Below are 25,758 nucleotides of genomic sequence, written 5' to 3'. Positions count from 1 at the left end.
CAGCAGCCACGTTCCGTCCCACCAGCTCATCCTGCCTGCCTCACTATCCCTTCTAACTAGTTTTCTGGACAGTGGCTTTCAAACTCTGGACTGAGGACCAGGGTCCAGCTGCAGCCAAATTAAACAAAATAAGAAAAACAGAGTGAATTTTTCAAAGCTTAACTTACTCATTTAAAGAACTGACCCTTTGGGGCTGGCCCGGAGGCATGGTGGTTAAGTTCACACCCTCGAATCCTGCACCTCTTCGCTGTGGCGGCATCCCACACAAGGGAGAGGAAGATCGGCACAGATGTTAGCTCAGCGAAAATCTTCCTCAGCTAAAAGAGGAAGATTGGCAACAGCTGTTAGCTCAGGACCAACCTTCCTCACCAAAATAAAGAACTGATCTTTACTCTGTGATTATGTCCTTGCTAATAATTGGTGTTAAAATCTCCTTTGATTTACGAAATGAGGCACTAATATGAGTGATGAAATTTTTGCTGCCTTAGCACAATAAAAAACTAGTAATGTAAGTTCCTTCTTCAGCTTTCTTTTTCAACTGGTCTTTAAAAATGTAAAGCCTGAGAGTGATTTCTCTGCAGGATGGCAAGTTATATGTGATTTGTCTTTCCCAAGACACATGAGTTGAGGGCAAAAATTTAGCCACAAAAAAGATGACAACAGTGTTTTCCTGTCTCCGCCCTCAAGGCCAGGATTACAGGTATATTCTCATTATCACAGTTGTCTTGTGAGCTAGGACTGGACAGGAGCCCGCAAGATAGACATTGGGGTAGGGTGAGAGGAGGGCCTCCTACCACCCAGCACTTTGAATCTGTCCCTTCTGTCCTCGGCCTTAGACCAAGGCTTGGTGGTAGCATCGGGGTCACGGACCCCAATTCTTTGAAATTGCCGTGGGACATTTCTTCAATCCTCGTCCTATGTAAATTACCCTGCAAAAGCGGCTTCAAGCCACCTTTCGGCTAGACTGAGGGGCTGGCGCGGGCTGTGTGAAGGCTCCAGCGCCTCCCAGGAGCGGAGCTCGGGGACTCCCCGCCGCCCGCATCCCGGGCTGAGCTCGGTCCCCCGAGGCAGACCTACTGGGTGCGGGCGCCAATCGCGGGACTCGGGCGCACGGAGTCAGCGGGGACGGAGGGGCGGCGGCGGCGGCGCCCATCAAAGCCCCAGCGGGAGGCGCCGGGCTTCCTCCTAAATAGGACCGAACGGGACGAGCGCTGCGCCTCCTCCAATCCAGGGCGCAGACAAGTCGCTCGACCTGGGCCTGTTTCCTCAGTGCCAAAGCTACGGGTCTCGGGTTCCTCTCCGAATACACGCTTCTAAAACCCAACAGGATTCGGCGGCGCCGCCGTGGGACGGCCACCGAGAGCCCAGGGGAAGCCACCTCGCAGGACGCACGGAGCACAGACCACCGGACGCCGGACTCTCCGCCACGTCGCTTCTGGGGCCCGTGAGCGGCGTGCGCGTCTCCGTCGGGCTCGGCGTGCGCGCCCCCGCCGTGCTTACCGCCGCCAGCGAGGAGAGGAGAGGCGAGGCGAGGCGAGGCGAGGCGAGGCCAGGCGGGCCGGGTGGGCGGGGCGGCGCCGAGCGGGGCGGGGCGGCGCGAGGAGGGCGGCTGCCCGGGGCGGAGGCCGGGGAGCTGGAGGCGGAGGCGGAGGAGGAGGAGAGAAAAGGCGGCGGCGCCGGACAGCGGCCGACTGCGCGGGGTGCGGGGCGCCGGCGGCGGACAGCGCGGGCAGCCGGGCACGGCGGCCACGGCAGCCAGGGCCTGGGCCGCGGTCCGGCCGCGCCGGCCGGTGAGTGTGGGCGCCCGCGGGGCGGCGGCCGGGGCGCAGCGGACCGGGCCCGCGGGCCTGCGGCGCCGGGAGGGCGTTCGCGCCGGGGCTCCGGCCGGGCGGTCAGCAAATGGCGCCCCGGCTGGCGGGTGTGTGCGGGGAGGGCGAGGCAGGAGTTGGACTTGGGGGAGCCTCGAGAGCCCGGCCGCCCTTCCCTTTGCCTTTGGAAACCGGCGTTGTTGGGGACCACGGGTCGAGTGGGGCTGGAGGCATCCTCAGCCGGCCCCTCGGACGGGCGAGCTGGCGACTTGTCCATTCATGGAAGTCGGGATCTTCGTGGCCGCCTCGGGCCTGTTCAAGGGGAGCGTCGGGATTTTCCGGACCTGGGGGGCATGCCCGGTTCCGAGTTACCGTGTCCTGTCCCGTGGAAGCGCATCGCTCGGAAGGGGCCACGGCTGGACGTTGAATTCCGGGGAACCTCCTTTGCGTCTGTTTTTAACGTCAGTGTTGGGAGAATAGACAGACGGCGGAACGGTGTGCGTTCGCCGTGGCTCGTACCCCGTTCCCGGTCCCTCGTCTCTCTGTTTGTCTTGCTGAGCCGTGTCGTCAGTCCCAGATAAAAGATGCCTGGGAAGCACTTGACCTTTTATTCCGTAATTACTTTGTTGAGTCAGATCCAAGATGAAGTTTTTTATGACCATTCTGACATCAGTGTAGATTAACTTAAGACTCTTTAAATGCAAAACCCCAAACTTTCTAAATGTTAATTTCCGTTTGCTACATTTCAGTGCTGCGTTGTGCCCTTTAGAGACCTAGTAAATTTACATTAACAAATTTTGCATTTGCTCATATTCGTTAAGGTCTTCCACAGCAGCCCAATTGTGGACGCCGCAAAAGGACAAGAGTAACATGTACGTTTAGGATTTTTCTAAAGGTTCGGCTCTTCACTATGCAGTTTTCGCTGAATCACTGTTCATTACGCTTAGTCACTGTTTCTTACTACCGAGGTTTAATTGGGGATAACGTGGTGTTTAGCTAACTTTAAATGGATTTGTTTTTATCTGGTACTTTGATGCAGTGACATAGCTTTTTTTGTGATTGTGGAAATGTTAGTGGGTGGAGCCTTGTGAGTGTTATCAGAGAACTGGACTTTCCGATATACGCAAACTTTGATGCATTCCAAGTGTACTAGATGTTTAATTTCAGTCCAGTATTTCTCCATGTCTAGCATTGGAGACTTTTAAGAAAAAAATACAAAATATCCTAATAAAATATACTACTTGGAGATAATGTATATAGTTAGGTTCTTTAAGGTCACCAAAATAGGCATTGGTTAATATGTGTTTACTGTATGATATAGTGTTACTAAAATGTAACTTTTAATGAGATAAGCCCTATCTATGCTATTCTGTATAGTTTTGGATAAGTCTTTCAACTGAATTCCTGTGACAGCCTGTTTCATTAAAAGGAGTTAGTACATGCTGTGGAATGACATTGTGTTAGTAGAATTCTTTGATGTTAAATTCTTCAATCAAAAGGCTAATAAAAATGTAGTTTCAAGTTCAGTTTGATGAAATAAGTGAGATTGGCCTTGAACTAGTTTTATATTGTATCTAGATAAATACCTCAATTAAAACCCAGTCTGAAAATCTTTTATAAAAAGTGTGTCTTTTTGGGGGATGGGGGGTAGGTAATATTACCATTAGATAGTTCCTCATATGATTGCTTTTAATAATCTTTATGAGTATAAATAACCTGGTATTAAAATAATTATATGTAAAGCTTTGTGTCTGTAAATGTGGCTGTCATGTAGAGTGAAATACATCTGTTTCCTGAGGAGTACATGTTTGTATCCTATTGGGCACACACGTAATTATAACCAACCTTTGTAGAGTTCTGGGTTATTTTCACAGCAGAGTAATTGCCTCAAGGTCACAAAGCTGAGATTTCTTGGAAGCCCGTTACCCCATGCCATGCTGTGCATCTTAATAAGCTGAGTTCCGCCATTTGGGTGGGTTATTTTTATCTAAGTTATCAATTCAAATAGGTTCTGGTCTGAGTCGTAAATATTTATTAATAGTTATTTCAATTTTGGATGTAAGTCTATAATAATTTCATTTGCTTATTTAGTGGAGAACACTGCAGGTAGTTAGACTTTCACTTTGAAGAAGCTATTCATGACCATATTTAGAAATGGAAGATGTATTCATTGTATCATAACTGGAAGGGGTAAAAACTTGAAAAAAATTTTCGGTATAATTAGGTTATCATTCTATACATAAAAAGAACCAGAATTTAATAAAGCCTGTATACAGTGTAACCCATTTGGCCATTTTGGACTCATTAAGAGGGCATGTGCTTTGACTTGAGGGTTTAATGACAGTGGATTTCCATCCCCCAACTCCCCATTTCACTTTTTAAACCAGTGAAATAAGATGAGCAACTGAGGTGGTCGACTTATTGTGGTCTTTAAAATTGGGTGCACCTGATCAGCACAGTAGCCAGCAGGTGTGTGTATTTATGTACCTCCGACTTTAAAGATTTTAAAGGGCCGGCCCAGTGGTGTAGTGGTTGTTTGTACACTCTGTTTCAAGTGCCTGGGGTTTGCCACTTGGGATCCTGGGCGTGGACCTACACACCACTTATCAAGCCATGCTGTGGCAGGCATCCCACATATAAAGCAGAGGAGGATGGGTACAGATGTTATCTCGGGGCCAGTCTTCCTCAGCAAAAAGAGGAGGATTGGTGGGGGATGTTAGCTCAGGGCTAATCTTCCTCAAAAAAGAAGAAAAAGATTTTAAAGCAGTAGAAGATTGAAATTAATTTTCTTTGATTTGCTTTTTGATAGACTATTTGTCTTACTTCATATATAATGCCTAGAACTTAAGACCTAGCTGCTCAGTAAATATTTGAGCATTATTGACTTTTTATAGCTGGTACAGTGAGGTAATTTTGACTCAATCTGATTGTCTGGTACCTGCTAGATCTATAAGGTGGTATCTTTTTGTGAAGTATGTAGTTTTCTATGAAATCAAGAATTTCGTTTTGGGATTCATCGGGTTGCTTCTTGTATTATAGGTCTTTTATTTCTTCATGTTTTTAAAATAAAGGAGGCTCTAATTGAGGCACAGTTTTGAATACAGAGAACAGGAGAATGAATGAAACAAAGATCATCCTGCCTTCTTCATGGAGCTTATAATTTTCCTGTGGAAGTAGATATTAAACAGGATAATGATTTACTTACACTTGTGACTAGTATTACCAAGGAAAAATGCAGTGTGTAATGAGCACATAATATAACATGGGATCCACACCTTGCCTTTGAGTATGTGGAGAAGTAACACTTAAACTGAGACGTAAAAATTTGAGGCAGCAGTTGGGGAGGGAGAGAGAGGGACGCGTGCGCGTGCATGCCTGTGTGCGTGTGTGTGTGTGTGTGTGTGTGTGTGTGTGTGTGTGTGTATATGTATGTGTCTCAGAGGCTGAGGCAGACGTTAAGAACAGCCAGGGGTAGCAAGCTGTGTTGAGTACTTTGGGCGACTTAACATATTTTAAAGTTGTGCTAATTTGCAATGCTTTGTTTATTTATCTCCTTATGTATTGCAATGAATTTGGAAAAATAAATGCTTTTCTGAGGGCAGTATCTTTATGTCTAGACATAGCCTAAATGACAACCCTTATTTCATTGTATCAGGAAATGTCATGTCTTAAAATTATTTTTATGGATTGCTAGTCAGCCACAGGGTATGTGTTGGCTGTAAATTTCTGTTAGAGAAAATTGCAACTGTATTTTTATGTGTAAATACTGTAAAGGATTTAATCATTTACAGATATTTTCTAGTCTAGTGAAACTTTTCCAGGCACTCAACTTGAAGTGTAAATTAATAGAGATGTTATTTGGAATGTTAAGGTTCTTTCTCAAGAGAGTTTTTAAAAAACTTAATATTAAGGAGTTTTAAATTAAGCTCATCTTGAATTTGAAGCCTCAGTTTTAGCAACATGTTTTCTGCTGGGCCTGCTGTGTCACTGTGCAACTGATAAATCGGGGATTGATGTTTTCAACCCGTTTCACAGGATTTATGAGCAATTGTGAAATGCTTTGTGAGGCATATTTGATAGTAGCGATCTTGATTAGAACTTGGAAGTTGTAAATTCTGAAGCTGAGGATTCTCTCCCTAGAATACTCGTTGGGTATTGTCTAGTGCATTCTCTTAACTTATTTCTTAATATATTTAGTTATAAAATGGAATTAAGCTTCCTTGTGTAGCTGTTTTGAGAATTGCTAAATTTATATTGTTCCATACATTTATACTGAGCATTATAGATGTAAATTACTTTTGAAATAATTTAAAACACTTATATTCAAAGCAAAGTAATGTGCTATTATAACTAGAAAGGACCAAAAAATGTTTCTTGACCACACGGGTGATTAAGTGTTGGAATAAACTACAAGCAAAGTTGTGTAATCTCCATTCCTCAAATAACATCTTAAAATTGGATCACCGGGCACTGAAGTGCTGCCTTATTTTCTTAAACTTTTATAAGTAAACATGTTTGTTATTGTCCATGTGCATTGATCAGATACACATGTAAATCCTGGCTCTGCCACTTACTAGGTACCTGACCTTGGGTAAGTCACTTAGCCTCTCTGAGCCTGGGTCCTCTGGGTGAGGATTAAGTGGCGTGAAATAGGTGAAGAAGGGTAAAATAGGCCCGTGATTAGTGTTCCCTTGTCCTTAGCTCTAGTCGACTTCACTGAGTAATATTGGGGACTCATTGCTGTGGATGCTTTTATTTTTATTTTTTTTAATATTTTTCTTATTCAGAGCAGAATAAAGTGAAAGAAGCTACTTATTTTGAAGCTTGAGAGCCCTCTGCTTCTACCTTTCAAAGTTGTTGCTGTTTTGCATTTAACTCAGTTGTTTGTCGCAGTTGCTATTTTAAATGCTTTTGAATTAAGTAATGTTTTTGAGATGTGTTCTGCCTTGTGTGGTCATGTGATGTGCACGTAACATAAAGTGTCCCTACAAGTTCTGAGGGCAGTGGTCACTGCTGTCGGACTGCTTGTATTTTTAGGTTTCTCTCTTAGTAACAGTCAAGCTTATAACCTTCAGTATGTGAGTCTGGTTGTTGCAAAATAAGAAAGCTACAGCTGTTTGTACAATCTAATCACTCAGTGAAATTTGTCTCAATTCTTATTAAAGTTTCTCTTTGAATATCTACTTAATTTACAAATGTTTGTCATCATTAGTCTGCCATTTTTTCTCTTATGACTCGTTTAACATGTTTACCTTTAATTCATATGTTCTGTCCTTACCTATAAAATTTGTGGGATTAAACACTCAAAAGTATTAACTCATAGTCTTTTAAACATAATTTAAAAATAGAGTTTTGTTGTTAAATGTGTGAGTTCCCCCCCCCCCCCCGTTAAGCACTGTAATACCAACCCAGAACCTCTCTAATCAACGAAAGCTCTGTCAGTAATAGATAGACTTTTGTTATTCTAGTTTGAGAGAAATCAAGCCTGGACTGGAGAAAAAGAAATAGTAATTTAGGGAGTAATTAGGTTACGTTAGCCGCTTGGAACCAAGATAGAATTTATGGAAAAAATATGTCAGCTGGCAATCTTTTATGCACTGAAGTGGAGAAAATAGGCTAAGAATTGGCTTCTTATCCAGACAGTGATTATCTGCTATAATGTTATTTAATTGAGGAAATGTTGAGGTGAGTTGCCTGTGCCATATACAGGTAGAGATATATATGGTAAGTAAGTAGCTGCAGAGATCTGAAATCTGGAAGAGAGATCTGGGCAGGAGGTGTGGATGAGTTTTCAGCCTATGGGTCTCGTTGAAGCTTATGAGAAATTGAGAGCACTCAGGGAGAATGTATAGAATGAGCAAGAAATCACGTGGATCCCCGAAGAGCAATATTATAGAAGAAAAGATGAAGGAATAACAGGAGAGGTAGGGGGACACCCGGGGAAATGTGACATCATGAAAGGTAAGGAAAGAGAATAGTTCAAAGAGGAGTCAACATGATGATGTTTTGGCTGTGGAAGATGAGATCTGGGAAGAGTGCCGTTGGATTTAGCACTGAGGGTCTCGGGAGAGCAGATTTAGTGAGGGATGGTGAAAACAAGCCAGATTAGAGGGCTGGAGAGTAGGCGAGGTTAGAGGGGCTTTTTGTTTTTCTTCTGAAAGCTTGACTGAACAGGAAAAAAGAACAGTACCAAAAAGGGGATATTGTTCTATTCTCTAGGTTTTTAAAGATGAAATAGTCCTGTCAGCTTCCCCTGCTAATAGGAGCAAGCTAGTAAAGCAGTTAAACATTACGGAAAAAAGACACTGAATAGGCTCAAGTGATTCTAATTAAACCAACATGTGGTGATGCTTTCTCTTATTTTTGTATAAAACTTTTCTTGATCAAAGCAGGAAAGACCATTAGATGTCTGTAATCCCCTCATGGAATTTGTATGTAGCTATGTGGATGCTATTTCTCTACTTAAAATCCTCAGTGACTTCCAACTGAAGTCTGAACTCCTTAGAGGGGCAGATAGCACAGTCTTCATGATTTGCCTGATTCCTGTCGGGCCTCATCTCTCACAGCACCCTTGCATTTCACCCTGTGATCCCGCATTATTAGGAAACTTGAGGTTCCCTGAGCATGTTTTGCCAGTTCTTCCTTCTCTGCATTTGCATTTGCTGTTACTTCAGCATTGAATGCCTCTTTTCCTTTCCAGCCCCTACCTTCCTATACTTAAGACTTCTCATCTTTCAAGACTCCTGTGAGTTCTTCTCTAGCCCCTACCCATACTGATCATTATCTTCTCTGTGTTTGCATTTTACTTCTGTCATTGATCACATAATGTGACGTGATTTTTACTGTTGTCTCTGACCTCCTGCTGTAGCTCCTTGAGGGAGGGGCACCATGTCTTACTAATCTTTATGTTGCCACACCAGACGCAGTGCCTCGTATGTAGCAGTTAATAAATAGGTATTTAGTGAGTGGAAACTGTGGCCCCCAACAGTAAATGATTTGCCCACAGCCACAGAAATGGAGCTAGAACTTATATTTTTAGGGTGAATTCCCTATATGTTTTAATTAAGGCTTACTCTGTTGATTTTTTTGTAGAATTTATTAAGGAATATGTAGAAGGAGAGATCAATAGACAAAATTGTTAATGAATTCATATATTTAGAGGGAATAAAAAGAAAACTAATAAAGTTTTAGTTTAGTATATTCATGAAATTCAGAATATTCTCTTAGGAATATGATGAAATCTCTGCAATGTAGGGTACATCAAAATCAGTTTAGTTGAGCCCCAGCCTGGTGGCACAGCGATTAAGTTTGCATGTTCTGCTTCGGTGGCCTGGTGTTCGCTGGTTGGGATCCTGGGTGTGGACATGGCACTGCTTGGCAAGCCATGCTGTGGTAGGTGTCCCACATATAAAGTAGAGGAAGATGGGCATGGATGTGAGCTCAGGGCCAGTCTTCCTCAGCAAAAAAGGAGGATTGGCGGCAGGTGTTAGCTCAGGGCTAATCTTCCTCCAAAAAAAAAAAAAAATCAGTTTAGTTGAAATTAAAAAGGTAAAAGCTAAAGCATTCTCTGAAATCTAAAAGTTAAATATGCATTGACTTGTTTAGGCATTAATTTGTATACTACACAACGTACTAGAATTTAAGTATTATATTTTGAAGCATTTGGCCTTTTAGGTGTTTTGCTATATGGTATGTAAAAATGAACTTTTGAATTGTTACTTGAATTAAAGTGCTTAAGTTGTTTCAAGATGGATTGATTATATGTAAAATAAACTTGTGAAATGTGTTGTGAAACAGTTTTTAAAAATCGCCCACTTTTTGCCTAACTTCTTATCTTTTTTCCATCTCAACAACTAGAGCCAGACTCGTCATTATGGAGGAGGAGCTGCAGCATTCGCACTGTGTGAATTGTGTCAGTAGACGGTGTATGACCCGACCAGAGCCTGGGGTTTCCTGTGACTTGATTGGTTGTCCACTGGTTTGTGGAGCAGTTTTCCATTCTTGTAAAGCTGATGAACATCGACTTTTATGTCCTTTTGAACGAGTGCCTTGCTTAAATAGTGACTTTGGATGTCCATTTACAATGGCTCGAAATAAAGTTGCTGAACATCTGGAAACGTGTCCTGCAAGTGTGGTGTGCTGTACTATGGAGTGGAACCGGTGGCCAGTTAGTTATGCAGACCGGAAGTCGTATGAAAATCTAAGCAGAGATGTCGATGAAGTGGCGCAATTAGATATGGCCTTGGCCCTTCAAGACCAAAGGATGCTTTTAGAATCTCTCAAAGTAGCCACCATGATGTCAAAAGCGACTGATAAAGTATCAGAACCTAGAGAACAAATCTCAGTTAAATCAAGTATCCCAGAAATACCACATGCTAATGGTTTGGTGTCTGTTGATGAAGAATCTTATGGTGCACTTTATCAAGCTACTGTAGAAACAACCAGAAGTTTGGCTGCTGCTTTAGATATCCTGAATACCGCCACAAGAGACATTGGCATGTTAAGTTCGAGTCTTTGTGCTTCCCCAAATGACATGAATGAAGAACAAAATGCCAGAGAAAGCTTACAGAATAGAAACTTGAAAGACCAGGACCACCTTTATGAGGATGAGATAGGAGCAGCAGGTGGAATTGACCATAACGACATCAGTCAGAATGCCCAGTCTGAACAAAATGGTTCAAGTGATTTGTTATGTGACTTGAATACTAGTTCTTATGGCACTTCTGCTCTTTGTAATGGCTTTCCTCTGGAAAATATATGTACACAGGTCTTAGACCAGAACCAGAATTTACATGGTGATTCAGAACAAAGTAACTTAACAAATGGAGAATGTGTGGCATCGGATGGCACTTCAAAACCTTCCAGTTCACTTTCAGTAGCAGCACAACTTAGGGAAGTAATACCATCTAATGCTTTGCCTAATGGCACAGTCCAGCATAGCCTCGCGCCAGATGATGAGCATGAAGGAGAGCTGTGTGGGAGAAAAGCAGACTTGGGGGACTTGAGGAATGCGGATGTCTTATCTTTCAGTCATCCTCCTTCATTCAAATTTCTTTCTAATTCAAGTTGGGCTAAACCAAAGGAAGATAAAGCAGTAGATACATCAGATTTGGAAGTTGCAGAAGATCCAATGGGCCTCCAAGGAATAGACCTGATCACAGCAGCGTTGCTGTTTTGTCTGGGAGATTCTCCAGGGGGGAGGGGTATATCTGATAGTCGCATGGTTGATGTTTATCACATTGACTTTGGGACTCAGACTTTTTCACTTCCATCTGCAATATTAGCTACAAATACAATGGTTGGGGAAATTGCTTCAGCTTCAGCTTGTGATCATGCCAACCCACAGCTTTCAAATCCAAGTCCTTTTCAGACACTTGGGCTGGATTTAGTATTGGAATGTGTCGCTAGGTACCAACCCAAACAGCGTTCAATGTTTACATTTGTTTGTGGACAATTGTTTAGAAGGAAAGAATTTTCTTCACATTTTAAGAACGTGCATGGTGACATTCATGCTGGACTCAATGGCTGGATGGAACAGAGGTGCCCTTTAGCATACTATGGTTGTACCTACTCTCAGCGTAGATTTTGTCCATCAACACAAGGAGCAAAGATTATACATGACCACCATTTGAGGTCATTTGGAGTTCAGCCGTGTGTGTCTACAGTGTTAGTAGAGCCTGCTAGAAACTGTGTGTTGGGATTACATAGTGACCATCTAAGTAGTCTTCCTTTTGAGGTCCTACAACATATTGCAAGCTTTCTCGATGGCTTCAGTTTATGCCAGCTCTCGTGTGTATCCAGGTTAATGAGGGATGTGTGTGGCAGTCTGCTTCAGTCTCGTGGAATGGTCATACTGCAGTGGGGGAAAAGGAAGTATCCAGAAGGAAATTCATCATGGCAGATTAAAGAAAAGGTTAGTTGAATCTTAACTGTATCAACCCCTTATTTGACATATAATAGGCGCTTAATAATGTTGCTGAATTAATGAAATTAATATGTTGAAAAATCGACCATCCTTAAAACTTGATATGACCCATTTTTTAAAATAATGATAATTAATGAAAAACTAAGATAGTTAGAATTGCTTGTCATAATTTCATATTTACTGCAGACATCCTAGAACTGGATTCTAATTTAATATGGCAGAGGCCACTGCTATTTCTTCAGTTGAGTAGTCCTGTATGCATTCAGTTCTTCTGTAACAACTGCTTTGTCCGAGTCCATGTTAACCACTGAATTTGGGCTCCGTCTGAAACATTTCCACCGTAGGGCAATGGAGGAAGCCAGGAGAAGGTTTTTTACTGCTTACAATTGGCAGTTTCTCACCATTTTTAGCACTTTCTTTCTTAGAACTTGGTTGTTTCAGGTAGAACTTAAGTAGGGAGAGATGAGAAAAAGTTGTGACTACTACTACCAGTAAGTGACCAGTGGAGTGTTTGGGGGATAGAGAACATAAATGGTGGATGTAGAAATGCATCGGGCTGAAGTGAAACATAGGAGGGCAGTAGGATTTAATGTTGTCGGGGGGACTCTGGCATTGGTACAGTACAAGGGGGCACTGCACATTGGAAGCTGAGCTGGAGATTTAGGCAGATCTGGGAACAAATCCTGGCTCCACCGTTTCTCCTGTGATACCCACTTTTGCCCACCTTCTAGTTGAGGCATCGTCCAGTAGAAACTAGAGGGCATTACAGATATCTTTGATTGAAGATGTTTTTCACCTTAGAACATTTATAATATGAAACTTTGCATTTTACAAAGTGTAAAAAAATGTGATACACTTTACATTGGTTGTACAGGGTTCAAGTTTCTGGCTACTTTGTTCTTACCACCATTAGATTTTCCCTTTCTTTTACTCATTGTTTTTCAGAATTCTATATCTACTTCTGTGTTCTCTGAGGCTTTGACCAATAAATGAACACACTAAAATTATTTATGATTTTTTTTTCCAAAAGGGAATTCCAGTGGCAGAAGCTTTGCTTCTTGCTGCATATATGTGTGTATTTTTGTTTTCTGGATGATTTGGTGTCTTTCTCCCATTTGGGATGGGACACTGAGCGTGGCCTCTTTTGTCCTTGACCACTCATATTGAGCAATGAGGTGAAATATTTTCTGGGGATTCTCTTTCCTGCAGGAAATTTCATCTACTCTTGGAATTTAAGTTGCCATCATTCGTAAAAATTACTCATACATCTGTATCCTGGCCATTTTCTCCTCTGAACTCCAAACCATTATATACAAGCATCTACTGGACGTCTCTACTTGATTATTTCACAGCGTCATTAAACTTGACGTGTCCAACCTACTCTATTTCTCTACCTCTCTTAATCTCTGAAAGTGGTATTATCATCTGTCAGATTGCCTAAACTAGGAATTTGGGAGTTAGAGTTGTCCCCTGTTTTCCCCCTTTATTTCCATGTCTAGATAATTACAGAGTCCTTTGGAGTCTCCCTCCTTCCGACCTCTCAGGTTTGCTTTGCTGTGTCCTCTGCCATGTCCCTAGCTTGTCCCACGTTGCATTCTCTCCTGGATCACCACCATAGCCTCCTCCTTACTGGGTTTCTGTTTCCAGTTGGGTCCCTCTCCACATGTTCTCTGCAGAAGAGCTAGAGTGGTAAATATTTTCTTAAATAGAGTTCTTACACTGCAGTGGTTAAAAACTTTAAATGTTTATCCATTGCCATGGGATACAGACAGACTTCTTAAGGAACATTGGAGACTTTTTATAATTTTGTCCTACTCACCCTTCAATTTCCTCTTGTCACTTTATATTCCAGCCATGCTAATTTACTTAGTTGCCTGATGTTTTTTTCTTACCTTACGGCCTTTAGTGTGCTGTCTCTAATACCTACATTTGAGCACTTGTAACATGCTAGACAGCGTGCTAATAAGCATTTTACTTTTGTTAACTTATCTAATGTACTGTCACTATTTTATGGATGAAGAAACTGAAGTTGGAGAGGTTAAGTAACTTGTCCAACTAGTTGATGGCTCAGACCTAGGGAACCATCTCTGGAGCTTGTGATCTTCACCTCTTTGCTAGATCCTGCTTACTCTTCAGACTTACTTCCTCAGGAAAGCTTTCTGGAGCCCCACCCTGAAGCCTTCAGGGAGGCGCACTACTCAGTGTTGGTGTGGTGCCCCATTATATACCCCTTCTCTAGACTCCGGCTAAAGCGCTCACCATGCTGTTGTGAAATTCACTGATGAATTGTCAGTTTCTTTCATTAGACTGTACTAAGTCCTTGAGAAGTGAGACTCTCTGGGAACCAAAATGTGTACTGCCTAGCCCAGCACCTGCCATATGGCAGACACTAATTACGTACTTGATGGATCCTTTGATTGAAAAATTGGCCCATTACTAAGAAATGGTTACTATCAGGAGGTAGGAGCCATCCATTTAGGTTGTTCCACTAGACTCGTAATTTTGTAGGGATTAAGAAGGGAAGTAGGATGGGACCGGCCCCATGGCTGAGTGGTTAAGTTTGGGTGCTCCACTTCGGCAGCCCAGGGTTTCGCCAGTTCGGATCCTGGGCGTGGACATGGTACCACTCATCAAGCCATGCTGAGGTGGCATCGCACATAGCATAACCAGAAGGACCCACAACTAGAATATACAACTATGTACTGGGGGGCTTTGGGGAGAAGAAGGGAAAAAAAGAAGATTGGCAACAGATGTTAGCTCAGGTGCCAGTCTTTAAAAAAAGAAGGGAAGTAGGGAAGCTGTCTGCCACCATTGAATCTTTCAGCTAATTCGTTCTACTGAAGCTTAACAAAAACTCCCAATTCTTCTTGTAGTTTCGTGAGTATGGAGAACTGTAAGGGGGGCTAGTGACATCTCTGATGTCCGTTGGTAGCCTCTCTCTAGGCCTTCACTGACTTTTGGGGTTGACTCCGTGCAGGGAAATTGACAGAACAGCAAGTAAATACTGTTCATGCTGAACAGTGGTGACTTCTATTGTCAGCTGAGAAATCACGCTTCCACAGAATTTGAAGGCATCCGGCCCCCCTGGAAGGCATTCCCCTCCTTGCCTGAAAAGCTCTGATGAGTACTGCACTCAGATCCACTTCCACTTTCTAGAGCATCTGCTGTTTACCATGTGTTCAGTCTTCTCTAACCGTTAGTCTTCTCAAGACCTCTGCCTGTCGATGAGCTTCAGTAGGGTGCCTCGGCCTGTCCTGCTCCATTCATGCTTGTTACCTGTGTCCAGGTAGCTTTATACTTTGAGTTGTAAAGATGAGAGGGGGCCACAACAGTTGTTGCTTGACTAATAAGATGACAGTGCTTCAGGACTGGGAGCTGCTGTATGGGCAAAAGGGGAAGTAGCCCATATTTTTACCAGCAGACACATGAACAGGGATGGCAAGTGAATATTTTGCCTAGAAATGCATGTACGATGTTATGGAGTAAAGTAAGATTCATTTTATAAAAGCTCTTTTTATATAAATATTCAGAAACATTTTGAACAAATTGATGCAGTTGTATTCCTGAATATTACTAGGTACCTTTAGTACTTAAAATTGTGGAAGGATAAGGTACCTTGGCACAGTACTATAGTGTATTTTTTACTATGCTTCATAGTGTACCATACTATATTAATACACTAATACGCTATATTATCTAGTGTAACAGGAATGAGAGAAAGACTTGGAGAAAAAATTACACTTGCACTGTCAGTATCTCCAGACTATGGATAGTTCCTTCTGGCCAGTTGGATGGGATGAAGGAAGAGTGTGCAATATGTATTATTTCAGGAAGTAGCTCTGAATTCATGAGGTTATGAGTTTCAAAAAATTGCTTAATAAGCCAGGTTGGATGTGATTTTTTAATGCTGCATATTTTCTTTTTGATCATTACATTTCTTGAAGTCATAATGTCATAGAAATGAATTGTCCTGTAAATATTTGATAAGCAGATTTGTATCCAAATGGAGCTACTACTTTTCAGTTTTGTAGCTAACTGCTTGGAACTCTATACATGTTGGATGTTTCTCTGACACTCAGAATGTGTGCAGTTAGAGCAAGAAGTGTGTTTTGATTCTTGTAAATTGACTTGTTTAAATCTGAAGTAGAATTTTCTTTTAGGTATGGCGATTCAGTACTGCATTTTGTTCTATTAATGAATGGAAATTTGCTGACATCCTAAGCATGGCTGACCACTTGAAGAAATGCAGTTACAATATTGTAGAGAAACGAGAGGAAGCCATCCCATTGCCGTGTATGTGTGTGACACGAGAGCTCACTAAAGAAGGACGTTCACTTCGCTCAGTTTTAAAACCTGTCCTTTAAAAACTGTAACTCCACTTGCACATACATGCAAGCACCTAGTATAATTTCTTTGTAATGTGTGACACTTTATTAATGTAGTAAAGTTACAACTAGCTAAATTTATTGTCACTATGTATATAATGTTTTGAAGTGACATATATTTTTATAAAGTACTGTTTAGTTGGAAAAAAGTTGCCTTAATGTTTGAAATGTGTGAAATTTTTGGAACTTGCTGGACAGGGTGATTTAATTTTTAGCTACATAATTTTCAGAAGTAGTATTTTTAATGGTGTGCATATTTTGGTTCTTAAATTTTTTGCTTCTTAAACTAACAAGATCCTGACCAAACAATTTATTCCTCATGTTTTCTGTGGGTTGCAACCCATGCATTCAAAAAGCAAAACTTTGATTCAAACTTTTGCGGCATAGGTTTTTCAGATAAAAACATTCACTTACTTAAATACTTCCATAAGATCATTATACGGTTTTTATTTTCCACTGCTCCCCTTATACAGTTGATACATGGATGATCTCTAATATAGTCGGCCCTCCGTATCCATGGGTTCCACATAAGCAGATTCAACCAACTGTGGATGGAAAGGCCTATGATGGTTGTGTCTGTAGCGAACACAGTACAGTACTGAAAAAAGTACGGACTTTTTTTCTTGTCATTATTCCTTAAATAATACAGTATAAAACTACTGACATTGCGTTTACATTGTATTAGGTAATAAGTAATCTGGAGGTGATTTAAAATATACAGGAAGATGTGCATAGGTTATATACAAGTATAAGGGACTTGAACATCTGTGGATATTGGTATCTGAGGGGGCCTGGAACCAAGCCCCCATGGATACCGAGGGACCTCTGTATGTACTTCCACGATATTTAAAATCATGACTAATGTTTGGTAATGCCATTTATCATGTTTTAAAAATAATCCACAAAAATCTTTTCACCTTAGATATTTCCAACTCTACAGGCAGTGACCATGTGCAGCCTTCTTTATTGTTAGATGCCGCATCCAAAGACCCACAGCCGTGCGTTCTGTGACAGGTTGAAGCAAAAATGAACAAAAAACCTGTGACTTGACTTTAATTTGAAACTTCATGGTATTATATATTTGCTAGGTATTTGGTATTTGGAGAGAAGAAAATATACCTCATTTTAAGTTTGAATTGGACGTATTGTATGAATAAATTTCAGATAGAATACAAAGGGCTTAACTTTTTTCATATGCATTTTAAATTTTTGCCTTTTGATGTTTATAAAAATCACAATTATGTTGTTTTAAGACATTTAAAAATGTGAAATTTGGTATCTTTGTAAGATGACAATCATGAAATGTGGAAACCTGTCTTGGTTGACAATCTCTTTAAAACATTTCCAGGTTAATTTCTCATAGACTTCTCTACCAAAAAAGTAAGAATTGCATCTTTGCGTAAAGATCAAGGTATAACAGCAAAATATTCAAAGACCTAGTCTTGAAATATTTATTGTAGTTTTCAAATCGGTTTATATTATTATTAATCTGATGTGGACAGTTAAAAAAACTGAATATACTGTATTTAGAAACCAATTGCAGAGATGGGGACATGCATTTAAATTTGTTTAAGTAACTTCTGGCATTTGGTAGTCTGAAATGGTGACAAGTTACCTTGTTATAAAATATCAAAGCCCAATTGTGTCTTCTCTTCCTACATTTGTCCCTGACAGTGCTCTGTTGTTACTAGCTTCTTGATTCCCATATATGGCAGTCAGTCTGGGCAGAGGCGTTCCTTGGGCATTAAAAGAGAATTCTGAATTGCTTAAGACTTGTTTTGTTTGGATCAAGTCCTTATTACAATTGAAAAATGTAGCACTAAAGACTAATCAGTTGTTTTGCCTCACCTGTCATTTTAGTGGTAGAATACTTTAACTGGTAGAATATTTATTTCTCAGTGCTTAAAGTTTCTTTTTCAGCTGTGAGATTGAGTTCCATAAACAGCTCTCCATTTCTGAAAATGTCAGAAATAAGATATCAAATACTGTAAAATGTAACTTTGCCTTTTAAAGTTTTGCTGAAGAATGTGTCTGGTTAGGATAGCACAAACATTAACTTTCTGTTTTATGGTTGTGCTTTTTAAAATCCTTGGTGTTTAAGTTTAGACTTGTTTCCACACTGGATCATGCAATATTTAACATTTTTCCACATTCTATTTCTTTTACACATCTTTGGCTATTTTCTTTTTTGTTTGTTATGCACCATACTATTTTGTTAAAATGTTTTCTTTGTGCAACATTTGTTCAAATTCTAATAAAATTAATATTTTCCATTTATATGGCTCAGTAACTTAAAAAGAAAAGCTTTCACGTAAATAAAATTTTAATACTTGTTTGACAAATTCCAGACCATCATATTGTTTCTATAGTGTGGATTTTCTGCATGTTCTAGGAGTTTCTTGTTGATTATCACTGCTCACCTGTCTTTTACTGGTGAGCGTTAAATTTTTTTTTTATTGTGGAAAACTCATGAGGTAGTTTTTTGAGCCCCTTCAGTATCTTCTTGAAAGTAGTCCCACCTAAGGGTATTGAAAGGCTGAAGGGTTTCAGGCAATATTATTTTTCTAAAACTTGTAATGGGAACAATCTAGCCTTTTAAGCATGAAAAGGTTTCTATGTAAGCCAAGTAAATTATTTGAGAAGTCTTTGTTAATTCCTTAGTCTTTGCTAACCAGCAAGATAAAGGGCAAGTATCAGGATGGAGGGAAATATCTGATTCGCTTTTATCTTCTTCCTCCTTCCCTACTCTGCCTCCTTCCCTAGAACTGCCTGTTGGCTTAATCTCCCCGCCCCCACATTGGCTTTTGAGACTCACAGATCCCTTACAGTAGTGGTTCCCAAAGTGTGGTCCCTGGACCAGTAGCATCAGCATCATCTGGGAATTTGTTAGAAATGCAAATTCTTAGGTCTCTCTTGTAGACTTAATGAATTAGAAACTCTGGGGTGGGAACCATCTATCTGTTTTAACAAAGGTCTCCAGGTGGTTCTGGTGCACAGTAAAGTATGAGAATTTAGAGGAAAGCTTGAGATATGCTAGCTCTTCTCGTGAATGCTGTCTTCTTGGAGCAGGTATATGTGTGTATGTACATACATGGTAGAATCCAAAATTAAGAGTAATGGTAATTTATTAATATTAGTTAATAGTTAAATGATGTGTGTTGTCTCAATCTTGCAGACATATGACAAAATACATTGGCTGCCATGGTTGGTGGACATTTTTTTAAAAAATAGTATTTACTGGTATTTTAAATGTACTGTTATTACTAGTATTTCACTAGTGTTTCTTCTGTTCAAGGTAAATTGCAGTGCAACTTCTAGTTCATTAAGCACTAACATTTAGCCTAGTCTTTATTCATTCTCTTGTTTAGTAGTTGCCGAGTCATGTGAACGTTTTAGATTTCTAGGATAAGTGAAGAGAGTAGAAGTAGACAAATACTGGATTAAATCCTACAAAAATATTTGTAGAAAGCCTGTCAACCCTATCAGTTAGAGATATTAAAGATTGGGTTTCTGTTTTACCAGTAGTATAGAACCTTTTTTGGTCTTTGACCCTGTGCTACATATCCCATCAATGTTGTTATTATTAACTGTCCCTTAACATTAGATATTGGGATCTTAGTAACATTGAAGATAATGGGCTTTTCAACACAACTTCCGTATCCCCAGAAGATATGGTGTATGTTACTGTATCGACAACAGATTTTTACTTCTGGCTATTTGAAAGCAGTTTTTGGCATTTAGAAGCAAAACAGTTTTCTTCGTGTTTTGCATCCCAACCTGAAAAGACATGGGGTTTATTCATTTTGAAAAATGTTCTAAGGAATAGCTGTGCACACATTGAAAAATGTATTTGTTTCGTGCATGGCTCACCACATTGGAAGGGGATGTGATTGGAACCTGCCGAGATGGTGTTGGAATTTCAGTAGAAAGAGGGCAGTTGGCCTTCATTCTCTCAAAAGGCCAGAAAAAGCCTTGTGATGGAAAAAATATGTCTCATAGGTGTTTGGCTGGTTGTCTAAGTAAGTAGTCTTCTTAACATGCTCTTGAGGCATGGGATGCAGGAGAATATTATTTATGCCTTTAAAGACAATCACCTTATCAGTGACTTGTCCATTGTGTTTGAAATAATTCAGTGATGGGTTTTGTTAGGATTTGATCTAAATCTGATTTCCAAATGAAAAAGTTTGAGATGTATAAATAAAGGCCGACTCTAGTAAACTCCTTTCTACATAAACTAAGGGAGGAGGGAGGATTCTTTTAGTCGCCTTTTCCACAATTATTTTTTTCATTTAAAAGATAAAAGTAAGTTCAAAAGATAAGACCTTTCAAGTTTCCATTTTATGGGTGAAGAAACAAATACTCAAAGTTGAGGTACTGATGAGTGTCTTGGGGTATCTGAGAGGAGTGTGTCCTGACGCGCTCGCTCTTCTACTTTACAAATGCAGAAAGAGAACGGACGTTTAGATGTAAGGAAATTACTTTGGAAAATATTGTTGCCTAGAGTGTTTGATTCCTAATAAGTGTTTTGGAAAGAATTATTGGGTAATACCAAAAGGAAACAAAGTAGAAATTAACTAAGTATGGTATGTCGCTCTCAAAGTCCTGTGCAAAAACTAGGGTCTTGCTGGATTTTTACAAGTGTTTTGTTGCATCTGTGATTGGTAAAATTCTATAAATTCATTGTTTATACATAGATTTGCATGTATAATCTCCGTGAATTGGCCAAGTAGATGTTGATACACTTGAGATGTGTTAATGGAGATGCATCTTGAGGTGCCTTTTTCCCTTAGAATTTTTTGAAATTGATATTTTGTATTCAGAATGTTTGATGTTCCAGTGTATTATGTGGAGAGTAACTTTTCGTTAATCTAATAAACCACAAAGAAATGGGTTATAAGGATGACTCATAAACACGCTCTATAGAAATACAGTAAAAACTCATTGATATAAATCTATTTTATAATTTTTTATCTTTTTGACATGCTGGACTGAAGTTTCTATTCTTTACTATGAAGAAAAGCATTTCTGAAGCAAACTGACGACGTAAACAAGGGAAATCAGTTTCTTTTTCACTAACACCAATAACATTTTTAGCATCCCCCATATCTTTTTATTAACCTATTTGAATGCCAGTATTATGATAGAAAATGATTCTTCAACACATAGCTGGTTCTAGTGGTAGTAATAGTGTATGTGTTTGAAAGTAATAAAACTGCATTTCTGTTGAACTCGTAAAGACCGATCAACGGATCAGGTCAAGTTGTCCTTTCCTATTAAAAGCAAATTCATCAGGTTTAATTTTCATGTTTTTCTAATATAAATTGCTAGGACTTTTTTCTCAGACAAGATTCTTAAACAGATGAATACATTGATATATGTGTTGATTCGTTCTTTGGCAGAGGAACTGGCTAGTTAGCTTTCTATACCCCTTCCTGTCAAAGAGTAGCATTAATTATGTTATTGTTCAGTGGTCTAATAATATAAGAACAGTAACAATAATTTGTTATTGCTCACAACATTGAAGTTGAAAAAAGAGATCCTGCCCTTTGCTGTCCTCCTCGTTGTTTTTCATGGAAGTCCTCCTTTCCATATTAATTGTTATTTCTTGTTTATCCCATGGCTTCCTTTTTCTGACTAGGCAATCAAAAAACCTAGATAATAGAACATAGAGTTTTAAAACACTGATTCTGCCAATTAGCCTATGTTTAGTAGTTTTGGTCAGTAAGTTTAGATTTGATTAAGTAACTTATTCAGCTTCTTTTAAAGTCTCTCAGGTACAAATAATTTGTAGTATTGAAAAATTGAAGTATCAGTATTCAGTTTTAACCACATTATATGATTAAAAGAAATCATAGAAATGGAAATACTAATAGGGTACTACATCGTTCAAGAGGAAAATGATGCAGCGAATATTTAATTGCGTCAACTGGATGTCTTTTATATCAATTGATAACTTTAAAAAGCGTTACCTGTGTTAGAGATTTGAAATAAAGTAGAGAATGGTATTGATCCCCTAGAATATTCCAATAGCTTTATGATAAAAACTCTGACATATGAAATAAATTGTGTTGAATGGTTAATAATTGGGTGGACATGAATTCTGAAGATTTTTATGCTGCCTTTAAAGTGTTAAAGTTGTATTGTTCATTTGATTGGTGTTTAAGCACCAGTCAGTCCTGAACACTTGAATTGCACTCTGGAAGTGATTGCACACACTTGTTCACTTACCTCAGATGTCATTTAGTTTCCAGTGTATCTTCCTTTTCTCACGATTTACATTAATAGTTGGCTTTTCCTTAAATGCAAAAGCATATGGTATTTCTTGAAAAACATACTAAGTGAAAGAAACTAGGCACAACAGGCCATGTCTTGTATGATTCCATTTATATGAAATATCCAGAATAGACAGATTCAGAGACAAATCGGATTAATGGTTGCTAGGTGCTGGGGGGAGGGGAGAGTGGGAAGTGGCTGTTCAATGGGTACTGGTTTCCTTTTGGAGTGATGAAAATGTTCTAGAAGAAGATAGTGGTGATGATTGCACAACATTGTGAATGTACTAAATGCCACTGAATTATACACTTTAAAATGGTTATCATGATAAATTTTGTTATGTGTATTTTACCACAAAAAAAGGGGGTATTTGCAGTCATTATCAAAGCCAAAAAGTACAGTGTTCTCAAGGTTTGTGAAATAAGCTATGATTTAGAAGTAATTTATAGCATTAGTAATGTGACAGATTTATTCAGTTTAAAGGTCTAATGAAATTTATGAACCCCGTCCCATAAGTACTGCTGACAGCAGCAGAAATAAAGTTGTTACTCATCACGATTTCCTTATACTTAATACAACTGTGACAGTGAGTAATTGGCTTCCTTGTCAATGTTTATTTTTCACCTTTTACATTTTATTATGATTCCTTGTGGCACATCTGAATCATACTTTTTAAAGGTCCTATTTAAAATCATGCTTTGAAAAAAAATTTGTATAATTTTCAGGATTATTTTTTATAGTTTTATACTTTGTGTTCCTTTTAAAGAGCAAATGCAATGATGTATTAGGTAAAACTAAATTAATAAATTGAAGTGATGTATACATTTTGTATTTTGTATTGTCTCATGGGCAAAATATTTGAATCTTGGGATTGGTGGGTCCTTTAATGATCGTTTAGTTTCTCATTTTGTGTTTGGGGAAATCAAAGCCGAGTTTTGTCAGTGTGTGTTCATTCCACAAGCATTTATTAAGCACTTATGCCAGACACTGTCTAGGCTTGATTCTGGAAGCTTGTGACATGCCGACAATTACAGAATTACTGCTGCTACTACTCCCTTTTCTTCCTCTTTCCCTCCCCCCTCCCCCATCTCCTCCTCCTGCTATATTTCTGGTAACTCTACCAGATCCCTGGACTAATGGACAAGTTCAAGAGAAAGAAAGGCTTTAGGCAGAGATTCACTTTAAATGGTTCTTGCTATAACTCTTCTCCAAACACTTTAAAGAGATGTTCTTTAGTAAAGTAAAACACCCATTATCAGAAATAGTCTATTACTCGAGGAATGCGTTTATTAACAATTAAGTTTACCTTCATGACTTTGGAGAAGAGGTGTTTTCAAATTACTTTAAACCAGTTTGTTTCCTCTGTATTCTAAGGAGCTGACTTTACAAAATTGTTGATTTAAATCAGTGTAAAAAAAAAGTTAAATTGCTCTATGAATAACTATGCCTCTCATAATTGGGTATATATCTGCCAATTAAGGTATGTGTGTATGCTTCAACTTGAACAACAATAGGTAAAATTAAATAAGCTTAACAGAATGAGGTTGATAGCTTTAGTTAGTGTGGACTAAGCTATCAGGACATTAGGTAGACAAGAAGAGACTTGCACTATGATAGCTTTACTCACACACTGCAACAGGGTCCAAAGTTAAAGAGAATGGGGGGAAGGAAAACAATTATGGTAATTCATACTCTAACAAGCCTGTTGTAATTTTTTCATTTTAGTGATTTCTTATTTAGTTAATTTTGTGATATTTCTTTAATAGTTGAGACTTCTTACCGCATAGGTTAGTTGACCCGGGTCTCTTTAATCATCTCTTCTTTTCCATCCCCTTGCAGGCTACATTTCTGCACCATTTCCCAAACCCTTGGTATTCTCTGATGTCTCTGAGCCTTGAACTCTGGGTTTCCTTTGCCTAGAATCCCCTCCTCCGGCTTCTTTGCCTTGTAAATTTCAGTTTATTGGCGAGGATCCAGTTCTGCTGCCACCTATTTTTTTCCTAGACCATCCCAAGCCAATGAGTCACCCTTGTCTATGTCCCTATTTTTTTTTTTTGATAATTCCTTTTTTCACTATTCAGCACCCTGCACTGCCATTATGTATTTGCTGCTCTACATTTTGGACCCCTCTAGGTAGAAACCGTGTCTTACTCGGCTTTGGATCCCTGTGCCTAGCAGAAAGCCTTGCACACAGAGGCATTCAGCAGATGTTTGTTGAACTAATCATGAGAAATGATTGAATAATTTTTAATGCTGTTTCAGTTAGCTTTTGCTACATAGCATGCCACCCCAGAACTTTGTAGCTTGAAACGAATTTAATTCGTTCATGATTAGTTGGCTGGGCCGTTCTGGTCTGGTCTGATTTGGCTGATCCCTGTCTGGTTGGCTCACACAACCATGGTCAGCTGACGGGTCAACTGGAGGTTAGGTGATCTAAGACAGCCCTCCTGACATGTCTAGCAGTTGGCAGCTGTTGGCTGGGGTGATGGGGATGCTTAGGCCGCATGTCTCTCATCATCCATCAGGCTAGCCCAGGCTTATTTACACAGCAGGAGCAAGAACATTGAGAGGAAGCCCCAGTGTGCAAGCCCTTTGCAAGCCACTGCTTATCACATTTCTTAATGTCCCATTTTCCAAAGTAGGTACGTGGCTGAGTCTAATTCAAGGGGTGGAGAAATAGATGCTATCTCTTGATGGGAGGAGCAGCAAAGTCATGTTGCAAATGAAATGAGAGTGTATATAGGAATGGGGAGAATTGTTCCATTTAAATCTGCCACAAATGCCTAGAACATTTCCAAGTTGGGTAGTCCCTCCTCCTCTTTTTAGATCTTTCTAAAAAACACCCCTGAATGTTAAAAACTAGGGACAATTCAAAATCAGAATTATCTTCTTTTTTCTTTCTTTTTTTCAAACTGGAAATAGAGTAAGAAAGTAATGAATTTTGTTTTCCAAAAGATTCTCATAAGAATTTCTAGAGAGAAATGGAGTCAGAATAAAAGAATTACACTCTTGAAAGACCTCTAAGTTTAACTCTTTTAGGCTCAAGGGAGGACCAGGAAGTTCTCAGATCCTGTACCTTTCCTGTAGTTGTATGGTATGATGCAGAAATGGTGGTGAGGTTTTCTCTCAAGGCTGCTTGATTGAGTAGAACAGTGTACAAACCTAGGGCATGGAGAGAAGATATCAGAGCTGGACGGTGGAGAAAAATTTGGGGTCCAGGATATCTGAAAGGTAGGAGAACTGGAGAGGAGGGAAAAGGTTGTTTTGAGAAATGTTGAGGTAGCTTATGATGTGGAATCCTTTGGTGTTCTTTGGGAGAGACAAGTCAAGCTTAGAATTGTTCTAAAACTGCTTTGGCTCATGAACC

The 25,758-nt window shown here is 39.7% G+C and overlaps 1 protein-coding gene across 1 annotated transcript; it reads left to right on the top strand.

Moving 5' to 3' along the window:
- The first annotated feature begins 1,640 nt into the window (after positions 1 to 1,640).
- On the top strand, positions 1,641 to 23,213 carry FBXO30 (F-box protein 30). The gene is made up of 3 exons (XM_044768590.2): positions 1,641 to 1,790; positions 9,666 to 11,721; positions 15,894 to 23,213. The coding sequence occupies exons 2-3, from the start codon at positions 9,682 to 9,684 to the stop codon at positions 16,095 to 16,097; spliced, it is 2,244 nt and encodes a 747-aa protein (XP_044624525.2). The 5' UTR covers positions 1,641 to 1,790; positions 9,666 to 9,681; the 3' UTR covers positions 16,098 to 23,213.
- Positions 23,214 to 25,758: the final 2,545 nt, after the last annotated feature.

This window comes from Equus asinus, chromosome 1 (assembly GCF_041296235.1).
Source record: "Equus asinus isolate D_3611 breed Donkey chromosome 1, EquAss-T2T_v2, whole genome shotgun sequence".
NCBI classification, from domain to species: domain Eukaryota; kingdom Metazoa; phylum Chordata; class Mammalia; order Perissodactyla; family Equidae; genus Equus; species Equus asinus.
Note: the sequence above shows the minus strand (reverse complement) of the source record. Positions and strands in the feature narration are given on the sequence as shown.